Source organism: Trachemys scripta, chromosome 10 (assembly GCF_013100865.1).
Source record: "Trachemys scripta elegans isolate TJP31775 chromosome 10, CAS_Tse_1.0, whole genome shotgun sequence".
In the NCBI taxonomy this organism is placed as follows: Eukaryota; Metazoa; Chordata; order Testudines; family Emydidae; genus Trachemys; species Trachemys scripta.
The window spans coordinates 17,400,666-17,411,891 of record NC_048307.1 but is presented as its reverse complement, the minus strand read 5'-3'; the positions used below and the strand labels follow the sequence as shown (position 1 = coordinate 17,411,891).

Sequence of the window (11,226 nt, the reverse complement as noted above, 5' to 3'; positions counted from 1 at the left end):
CTTAAAAAAATATAGGGTTTTGTTTTGTTTTTTGAATAATTAAAATCTCTTAAACAGCACTCCCATCTAAAATCAACATTCCAAGCTAAAATTATAATCTCTACTCACTAGCTAAACACCAGACCCAATGTATGCCTGCCTGCCTCTGAGTAGAGCCAACTACCACAGGGCAGCCATGAAAAATGCAGCAATCCCAGCAGCCAGTTCCTATTGACTGATGTGATTATCCATCCCTTACAATGAACAGTGGGGCTTTCAGCTGTGAGGATCAAATTGGAGATTACTCTTGCAATGATCTTTGAAGTTTTGACAAGCAATAAAGAACTCTGCACCTATAAAAGTGACACATGCCTAGAAGTAAAGAATGATACAGCTTGCTGGAGTACTAATAAGCCAATAATAATTTAACTCCTTAGCACCAAAACACCTGTTAGAACTATCTATGATGGCAAAAGGCAGATTTAACAGCTACCTATACCAGATTGGGGAATATCACTGTTTCATGGACTTGCTTATAATGATCATCTAACAGCCAAAAAGGCAATTTCTACCGCTGGTTGGGACTCTTCTATCAGAATGATTTTCCAATGGAAAAGTCACTTTCTGCTAAATCAAAAATTTCCACAAATTGCTGGGAAGCCCGGTCTTCCAGGCTCTTCAAAATTAGACTATTAGCCTACAGGGTTGATGTTTTTATGATGAATGATGCCTATGCATTTCCCGTGTCCTAAAATCCACATGTAAGTGTTCTGCTTTGTGACTTCACAGACATCTTAAATACTAACAGGTTTTGAACTAATCAGGCTGTAATGGGAAAAGGATTATAATGGATTAAGCTAAATCAGAAAAAAGCACTCTTATTCCAGGGCCTTACACCAAAATAATGATTCCACAATAGTTATTTTAGTAAATTTCCAAGTATAGGTAAGCCTTAGCTAAGAATCTTAAGAAAAACAACTTGATGATGTGTGCAATATTCCTGCAGAATGTGCGTGTCATGTACAGGGTACAATATGGAACATGTCAAAAACACCCATTGCCCCATGCTGCTTTACAGATCCAACAGGTCTGCCGATGAGCAAGTGTTTAAAAAAATCCTCTCCCTACTGAGCAGATGAGCACACGAAGTAAAAGGGAGGCAGAATGAGCTAGTGGATAGAGAATAGAACCAGGAGATCTAGATTCCACTGTAGGCAAACATTTACATCAAATGAATGCATTAACCAGGGGAGAGAACACCATTAGCTCAATACTAATGTAAGTCACATCTGTGCTGGTCACAGCTTCCTGGGGTTCAGACAGGAAGTCTCTTGGAAGAGTTTACTTCCTTGTACTCCCACTCCCCATCAACTCAGTGATTTAGAGGAGTTAAAGCCAATGGGTCGAGTGGGTCCAGTGTGGGAGTGAAGAGACTAAGGACTGTGACCAAATTATACTTCATTTAAACAATGTAAATGACTTCAGTGATGTCCACTTCAACTCATTAGAAGTGAATGGAGTTTCTCCAGATCCATACTGGTTAGCTGAGAACAGAATTTATTTCACTGCCTGTCCAATTAGATGGTTTTGTTGTTGCTGTTTATATAAAGAGCCATTGTGACTAGTGATAGGGAGCATACAAAAAGTTTCTATTTGAAGATCTACCTTTCCTGACCAAATTTAAGGGGGTAGGGAAATCATCCTCTTGCAGAAACCTTAAATGCCAAGTTTTAGCTAGGAATGAATTTTTACAGATGCATTATAAGCCCCCTGTAAAAGAGGTTTTATATTGGTAATGCTAACAACACTTCAACAATAGTGGCATGAGCAGAACCTCCGAGATACTCTGTTTCTCACCTTGTGATTCCCTCCTTTGCAAACAAGTCACGAAAAAATGCTACCCCCCAACACTCGTGAGCCAGCTTTTCAATCACTTCACCACCACTGTTCGGTTTGTCTGTAAGAAACATGGCTTGAAATGCTACAACTTTTAATCATGAACAACAAAATGATTCTATTTCTAATCTGGCAAACAAGCTAAATGCTCTCCATTCAACAGAACGGATGAAAACTAGATTAGCGAACAAGAACTATGTTTAGTAGCAGGTAAGGTTGGAACAGGACACACTCCCTCCACCCAAAACCCTAACTTTTTGTTTCCATGATTTAAGAGGAAAGACTTTTACATTCCTTGTCATCTTCATACAACACCGTTGATAGAAGTGAAAGCCTGTCTCCAACAGACAACCAAAATCAATACATATCCCAGCTTCAAACTTGCACTTTAACACAAATTTAACAGTGACCTCAAATGACTTAATAGTAATAGGTCAGCACATCTAACTGGCATACATTCCGGAAGTGATTTTGCTTAAACACTGCAGAGGTCACTGTGAAAATAATGGAAGCGTTTCAGTCTTTGCCATAAGTAGCATTAAATTGGCCTGACTCATTATTAAACTATAAAATGTTAAAAAGGAATCTGTGTGTGTGAAAAAACTGTGCCGAATTCCCTTTAAAGTTTTCTTTTTGATCACACCTTCCCTAGGAGGCAGTGACAATGGAAGAATGAGCAGGAGGTGCTTTAGGCAGAAGGAACATTGGACAGTACCTGGCCCAAGATCCTGTCCATCTCCTTTATTGTGTGAGTAGTTCCCTACTAAACAAGCTGTACCAGTCTCATCTGGAAGTGAAGCATGAGGAAATTCACATCCCAATCCTATTCTTTGGCAGCTTAAGGCCATTAACTGTCTCCATCCCAGGGCTCTAGAAAAGAGTTTTGTAAAATCTGTACTTCTGCCGTATTAACTGGTAGCGATCCCTCCAGTTTAAAGATATACCAACTGCATTATTGCACAGTGTAGTCTGTGTTTCTCGGTCATCACCAGGCATTGACAGTATGCACTTCTTGTGAAAGATGCAGTCAGAATTTTGTCTGGTTTATTTCAACTGCTCTCATGCAAGGGTGCTTTTAAGAGGTTTGGGGAACCCTATTCCCTTGCACTGTGAAAGCTGGTATGTCTCTATCCAATCAATGCCATAGAAGACCTGGGAAGAGATAGGATAGGAAGAGCTAAAACTCATAAAAAGAAACACTGTTGCTAATTGCAGCTAGTATCTGTCTCCTTCTGCTTTAAATCAGGTATATAGGGCCGACTTTTTCTGTACACATTCAGGACAAAGGGAATTTTTGACTAAACTTCAGAATTAGGCCCAAGAATACAAAGTTGAAAGTCATTACAGGGGTCTATTTCATTGATATAACAGACCTTTATTTGAGACATGAGGGAAATATTGTTACCAGAACTTGATTTACTTTCCCTGAAAATAAAACTCATAAAATAATCCGTGCTAAATGTATTGTTTTAAATTAAATTGTAGGATTAGCTCATTTTTAAAAGTCTGTAGAAGTACAGAAGACTAATACTAAAGCTATATACTATTACATAGACACACGCTTTACTGCCACCTTGTGAATACTTGCAAAAACAACAGATTTTTTTTGGTTAAAAAACAGCCTTTTAATTTAGTCAATAAGAACCCAATTCTACCATCCATACTCACATTGTAAGTATATTACTCCACATGTAGCCCCACTAATTTCGATGAAAATACCTGTTGAGCAAGATACTACTTAGCATAAGTAAGAGTGGCAGAATCAGATCCTTTATACAAAGAAGAAAAAAAGTCAGTTACTGTAAAAAATATCTAGTTTCACAAGTGCACTGGTTAAGTCTTAATTTAATACCATAATCTTTTATATTATTGAAAAATAGAGTGCTAAATTCGCTCTGATAAAAATATTGCAGCTTTACATCCAATTTGTATAGCAGTCTTCAAAAGCGAATAAGCTGGTGCCTATAAAAGAGAAAGATAATTAGTCATTGGATGAAGTCTTAATTTAAAAAAATAGATTTGTGGAAACAAGGCATGCATTAATTTAAAAAAAAAATGAAATATGTGAAGATTTGTTTTCATCTACATTAGACAAACAATATTGCTCTCTTAGAACAGGAAAAATAGCCTTTTTTTTTTTTTTTTATTAATTAAAGAGCCTTACCTTGCACTGAAATATATCGTATGTTAGAAAAATATGCCCCTTCCCTCCACATAACAGAACTCTTTCAGGTCCCCCACATAGAGGTGGGAAAACAGTAGAGGGACTACAGTGAGCTCACGAGGCATTACGAGAAGGAAGAATTTGGTCCAGAGTTTCATCCTAAACCAATATGGTAAATTGTGTTTGGTATATCAAGGTGATATCTGGATTCCCAAGACTGAAAGGGATAGATTACTCTATCTGACAAAAGGCTCACTTACTAATCTGATCTTTTAAGAAAACTCAAATTAAGCCACGATTTGAAAAAACAAAAGCAGAATTGAACTAGTTAGCTAGGAACAAAGAACTAGTTTTAACAGCAGCATAACGGGATGCTACTCAGTTGCTGGAAAAAAATTCAGCATCATTTCAGATTCTGGTGAAGGCACCTTCAATGTTATCTTATACCTGCCTCCCGAGAAAGAATAAAGAATTATTATTGCACTGTTATTTTCCCACCCACGCGCTATACATTCATTTGCACAAAGAGAAGGAGAGACCATCACAACTGGATGCGTAGCAATGATCAACAGCAATGAATAAATGCTCTATGCCTACCAATTCTGCATTGTGGTCAAGCCCTACATCATGGTGCTCCAGCTCATCATCTCGGAACTTCTTTATTATCTTTTTAAAAGAAATGGTAGCAGATTAGTAACAGTTTTCACCTACACATCAATCATCCAGATGACAAAACTGAACATAAACCACATACTTCTGGCCACATCATCACTCGAGGGACAATATCTGAGATCAAGACCTGCAGGAAACTGAATGCTTTTGAAAAATCCCCTCCCCACAATTTCCAGTTAGAAGAACCTATAGCTATGGTGTATGAGGAAACAACTTCTGAAATAAAGAAGCTCATACTAGGTTTTTGGAACTATACAGAAAATAGGGCTGTCAATTAATCGCAGTTAACTCACACGATTAACTAAAAAAATTTTTTTATCACCATTAATGGCAGTTTTAATCTCACTGCTAAACAATAGAATACAACTGAAATTTATTAAATATTTTGGATGTTTTTCTACATTTTCATATAGATTGTATTATGTGTTGTAATTGAAATCAAAGTGTATATTATTTTTTATTATAAATATTTGCACTATAAAAATGATTAAAGAAATATTATTTTTCAATTCACCTCATACAAGTACTGTTGTGCAATCTCTTTGTCGTGAAAGTGCAACTTCCAAATGTAGATTTTTTTTTTGTTACATAACTGTACTCAGAAACAAAACAACGTGAAACTTCAGAGCCTATAAGTCCACTCAGTCCTACTTCTTGTTCAGCCAATCGCTAAGACAAACAAGTTTGTTTACATTTGCAGGCGATAATGCTGCCCTCTTCTTATTACCATGTCACCAGAAAGTGAGAACAGGCATTTGCATGGCACTTTTGTAGCTGGCATTGCAAAGTATTTATGAGGCATATATACCAAACATACATATGTCCCTTCATTCTTCGGCCACCATTCCGGAAGACATGCTTCCATGTTGATGATGCTTGTTAAAAAAATAATGCATTAATAAAATTTGTGACTGAACTCCTTGGGGGAGAATTGTATGTCCCCTGCTCTTGCTTTACCTGCATTCTGCCATATATTTCGTGCTATAGCAGTCTCGGATGATGACCCAGCACATGTTGTTCATTTTAAGAACATTTTCACTGCAGATTTGACAAAAGGCAAAGAAGGTACCAATGTGAGATTTCTAAAGATAGCTACAGCACTTGACCTACGGTTTAAGAATCTGGAGTGCCTTTCAAAATCTGAGAGGGACGAGGCATGGAGCATGCTTTCAGAAGTCTTAAAAGAGCAACACTCAGATGCGGAAACTCAGAACCCAAAACACCAAAAAAGAAAAATCAACCTTTTGCTGGTTTCATCTGACTCAGATGATGAAAATGAACATGCATCAGTCCATACTGCTTTGGATTGTTATCGAGCACAACCTGTCATCAACATGGACAAATGTTCCCTGGAATGGTGGTTGGAGCATGAAGGGACATATTAATCTTCAGCACATCTGGCACGCAAATATCTTACAACGCTGGCTACAACAGTGCCATGGGAATGCCTGTTTTCACTTTCAGGTGACATAGTGAACAAGAAGCAGGCAGCATTATCTCCTGCAAATGTAAACAAACTTCTTTGTCTGAGCAATTGGCTGAATAAGACATAGGACTAAGTGGACTTATAGGCTCTAAAGTTTGACATTTTTATTTTTGAATGCAGTTATTTTTTGTACATAATTCTACATTTGTAAGTTCAACTTTCATGATAAAGAGATTGTACTACAGTACTTGTATTAGGTGAATTGAAAAATACTATTTCTTTTGTTTTTTTACAGTGCAAATACTTGTAATAAAAATAAATACAAAGTGAGCACTGTACACTTTGTATTCTGTGTGGTAATTGAAATAAAAATATTTGAAAATGTAGAAAACATTCAAAAATATTTAAATAAATTATATTCTATTTTTTAATCGCGCAAGTCCATGAGGCTCCAGTGGATTCAAGTTTCCCCCTGTATGGAACAACTTTCAGGATCAAAGCCTAGAAGAGAAAGATCTAGGATTCAAGCTATGAGCTGAATATAAAATACAAAATTTTCTTCTTTGTGAAGTACAGATTGCAGAAATTATTAAACCAAATACCTTCAAGCAAAACATGTGAACTAATGGTGTGAGATTTTTCTATCATACATGACAGTTTTCCTCACGTAGGGCTTTGCATAGGCTCCTCTTTTTATATTTGTATAAATCAAAAGAAAAATAAAATACACTTTTGCCAAAGACGTGCTCACGGTCTCCAGACATCAAAGGTAGAACATCTTACTCTGCTGGACAATTTGAGTTCTTGATATTCTCTCTATCCTGCTCTTGCATTCAGTGTCATTGTTTTGTCTTGTATTTTTACTGGTACACAGACCAGCTTTTTTTAACATGATACCTTTGTGCTCACAGCTCATCTCTCACCCAGTCTTGCAGATGCTAATCAACAACAGAATTTGGGCTACTTCAAATCCCAGTCTTGAGCCTATGAGACTGGGATCTGGAGCAGCCCAACCTCCACTGCAGGTCAGCCCATGTATAACTGACTAGGCAGTAGTGGTCAATGGGTTGTTATAAGGTGAGGGCCTAAGAACTCATTTGTAACAAGCTCCTCACAGGTAGACCTCCTATTGAAATCAACAGGGTTTTGCACATGCACAGTTGTCTGCCCATTAAGAGCTCAATTCAGGATTGTGGCCCAAAGGTATTAAATTTTAAAAGACTAGGAAAGTGGTTCCTAATCCAAGTGAAGGTGAGAGATCAGCTGCTCTCAAAGTCTGCAAGATATCTGGAGTTGCAATGATATTGTCATACCCAGTATAACCAAAGCATGCCACATGGTACATTATAATAATTTGTACATTTTCTTTTTCTCTAGTCCCTCCCATTAAATTAAAATGTTTGGGAACCATAGGCTGCCTCTTCTGTCCCCATCAAAAAACAGATTGCAACTACTAGAAATGGGCTCTGTAGCTGTGGTCTCAGATATTTACATTTAATCCAACAGCTAATTGAAACATAACACTTTTCATTTTGAGTGTTTCACTGCCTTTAGTGTTCTGAACTAGCAGTGAGAAAATAATCTGCTGCAAACCCAAATGCCATATTTATGTCATTTGAAAAATACTGTCTCAATATACTGTTCAGAGAATATGTGAAATACCTTTAAACTACATTCACATACCTGTCAAGTATGAGAGGGTTAGCCGTGTTAGTCTGAATCTGTAAAAAGCAACAGAGGGTCCTGTGGCATCTTTGAGACTACCCACGAAAGCTTATGCTCCCAATACTTCTGTTAGTCTCAAAGGTGCCACAGGACCCTCTGTTGCTATTCACATACCTGTAATAATTCTTTGTATTTTTCTGGATCCTCCTCCATTAGTGTTCTGATCTGGCTGTTATAATGATCTGATATGCTCTCTTCCACTGCCACAGTGCAAGCCATTGCACCTTCTTTTCCAAGTAAAGCAGTTCCAGCACCTGTAATTATCAAACAAATTAATTCAAACAAAACATTCCAACCTACATTATTAACAACAACATCAATAGGACTATGCACTCACCTAAAGCAAACCCTGCAACATTCCAAAAAGGCAATAAAACAGTAGGTCGAACTCTAAATGTGACCATTAACTCATTAAACTTTTTCAGATGGTCCTTTTCTTGATCCCACATTTGCTGCAACAGAAATAAAATTACAGAAAAAACATAATAGAAAATAAGCATTAACTATAAATGTAGAGAAAAAATTCAATGGATGTTAACTTCACTCATGCTAATTTGATTTGTAAAGGTGAGCAACAAAATAAATTAAATTGGCTTGTGACTGCTTTTTCTCTGGAATACATAAACAGGGCCTGAAAGGTGCGCAGGTAGGGATAGGTTGTGTGTCTTTTCCCTCCCTCTTGCTTGCTTTTACATTAGAAATTCAGGTCCTGTCTAACATAGAAAACTCTATGAGGACTGAAAAATTAGGAAATGATGACAACAGAAGAAGCAAGAATGAAAGTTGACGAATTAAGAGGAATTCGTTGGTCAGATTTGTTAAAACTTTACTATTAGGTTTTGTTAAAACCTATTTGTAGTCAGTAATTAGTTAACATTTTGGGAAAAGGGAATATGAACCATTATTTCACAGCTTTCCCTCATTCCTTTTTTACATATAAAATGAGTTTTATTTTACAAGAATCTTGACACCTAAAACATAACGAACCCTTTATCACACACTGCAACAACTGCATGTCTATGATTCACTCAGCAGTTGGGCCCTACCAAATTCACCACCATGAAAAACACGTCACGGACCGTGAAATCTGGTCCCCTCCTGTGAAATCTGGTCTTTTGTGTGCTTTTACCCCATACTATACAGATTTCACAGGGGAGACCAGCACTTCTCAAACTGGGAGTCCTGACCCAAAAGGGAGTTGAAGAGGAGCTGCAAGTTTATTTTAGGAGAATTGTGGTATCATCACCCTTACTTCTGCACTGCCTTCAGAGCTGCGCGGCTGGAGAGCGGCGGCTGTTGCCTGGTTGCCCAGCTTGAAAGCAGCGCCCTACCAGCAGCAGTGCAGAAGTAAGGATGGCAATATCATACCAGAGCTGGGAGGCTGGAAAGTGGCTGCTCCTGACTGAGGACCCAGCTCTACAGGCAGCAGCACAGAAGTAAGGGTGGCAATATCATACCATGTGATCCTAACTTCTGTGCTGCTGCTGCTGCTAGCAGCAGCTCTGCCTTCAGAGCTGGGATCCCAGCTAGCAGCTGCCGCTCTCCAGTTGCCCAGCTCTGAAGGCAGCGCTGCCACCAGCAGCAGCACAGAAGGATAGAAGTACCGCAACCCGCACATACAATAACCTTGTGACCCTGCCACAATTCCTTTTTGGGTCATTTACAACACCATGACATTTCAGATTTAAATAGCTGAAATCATGACATTTATGATTTTAAAAACCCTATGACCGTGAAATTGACCAAAATGGACCATGAATTTGGTATGACCCTACTCATCAGCCAATCCGATCACTATGTTATGTGTCATACTTATATTTTACCATAGGAAGAGCTTTTGTAAGACCAGTTGTTTTAAAGTAAATATTGCAAACCTTAAATTATAGCCTTGTAATTTATTTTATTGTACTTCAGCTAAAGAATAGGTCTTTGAGTATATAAGAAGCATAACGATAAGATGAAGTTAGACCACACATACTAACCTGAATGACTGGCCCTACAGTACTTCTACCTAGCACAGCCATTTGCCCAGCATAAATACGATTTGCCCCATACTCCCCTGCATGATCCACCCTGATTATGCGATCTATGGTTGGCTTGTTGATGTTGTCCAAGGTCATTCCAGTACTACAAAATCTGAAAGAAGTCTGTTTTGACTGCAAACTCCATTTTCTTTCAGAACCTGTCAAACAGAGATACAACTTATGTGAGCTATAATTCTCTACCACCACTGAAAGTGAGGGAAGTCTTAATAAAATATCCATACAAACACTTAACACGGAATGCACACACCATTTACTCATGTTGTACCTACTTACTTACCCCTTTGTGATACATGACTCCAGTGTGATGCGGGGGGCGGGATTCTGAGTCAGGAATGGAAAATGGGGAGAAGGGGAACAGATGACAGGTGACCTTAGGGTGAAAGTGGGATATGGGAGATTAGCCTCAAAGAGGCTCAGATGACCCCAGGAGTAGGGATGAAGCACAGGGGTGATGGATGACCCTGGAACGGGATGAGCTGGTGGGAGATGACTCCAGGGTGGGGATAAGAGAGGGTGGAGATAACTGTAAACCTGCAAGGGGACAGAGTATGACAGGAAGGGGTGACCCCATAAGAACGGCCATACTGGGTCAGACCAAAGGTCCACCTAGCCCAGTATCCTGTCTTCCGACAGTGGCCAATGCCAGGTGCCCCAGAGGGAATGAACAGGTAATCATCCACTGATCCATTCCCTGTCACACATTCCCAGCTTCTGGGAAACAGAGGCTAGGCACACCATCCTTGCCCATCCTGGCTAATAACCATTGATGGACCTATCCTCCATGAATTTATATAGTACTTTTTTTAACCCTGTTATAGTCTTGTCCTTCACAACATCCTCTGGCAAGGAGTTCCACGGGTTGACTGTGTGTTGTGTGAAAAAATACTTCCTTTTATTTGTTTTAAACCTGCTGCCTATTAATTTCATTCAGTGACCCCAAGAAGAGGATGGACGAGTGACCCCAGAAGGCAATAACATATTGGAGGAAGGGGTGAACCCAGGGACGGGAGAGGACATTGGGGGGGCGTGACCCCAGAGAGTGGCAGAGATGGAATGACCCGGAACGTGACGGGGAAAAGGGGATACCCCAAGGAGGGGGTGGGCGCTAGGGGCAGTCACGCGGGAAGCGGGTACCCCACTTTTGCCATGAGAGGGGAAAGTTGTGGCCCCCGTACCTGCCCCGTAGCGGAGACGCTGGCAGCCCGCGCGCAGCCCCCTCACGGCCGGAGCCACAGCTGCCTCCATAGCCCTGACCCGGGCCTGGAACCGCCTCACCTCGGCGCGGAGTGATGACGTATCCAGAAGGCTCGCTCAAAATG

The 11,226-nt window shown here is 39.5% G+C and overlaps 1 protein-coding gene across 1 annotated transcript; it reads right to left on the bottom strand.

Moving 5' to 3' along the window:
* Nucleotides 1-3,223: 3,223 nt before the first annotated feature.
* Nucleotides 3,224-11,224, bottom strand: COQ7 (coenzyme Q7, hydroxylase). The gene is made up of 6 exons (XM_034782885.1): nt 11,083-11,224; nt 9,845-10,044; nt 8,200-8,314; nt 7,977-8,116; nt 4,637-4,705; nt 3,224-3,837 (listed from the first exon to the last, which is right to left on the bottom strand). The coding sequence occupies exons 1-6, from the start codon at nt 11,150-11,152 to the stop codon at nt 3,760-3,762; spliced, it is 672 nt and encodes a 223-aa protein (XP_034638776.1). The 5' UTR covers nt 11,153-11,224; the 3' UTR covers nt 3,224-3,759.
* Between the last annotated feature and the right edge of the window lie 2 nt (nt 11,225-11,226).

What these genes read in the sequence shown, in the direction of transcription:
- COQ7 (XM_034782885.1), bottom strand. Translation starts at nt 11,152, where the DNA reads ATGGAGGCAGCTGTGGCTCCGGCCGTGAGGGGGCTGCGCGCGGGCTGC. An exon ending in CTGTAGGGCCAGTCATTCAG is followed by an intron (nt 8,315 to 9,844) that starts GTTAGTATGTGT and finishes TTTCTGTTGCAG; the next exon opens with CAAATGTGGGATCAAGAAAA. An exon ending in AATACAAAGAATTATTACAG is followed by an intron (nt 4,706 to 7,976) that starts GTATGTGAATAG and finishes TCTTTTAAAAAG; the next exon opens with ATAATAAAGAAGTTCCGAGA.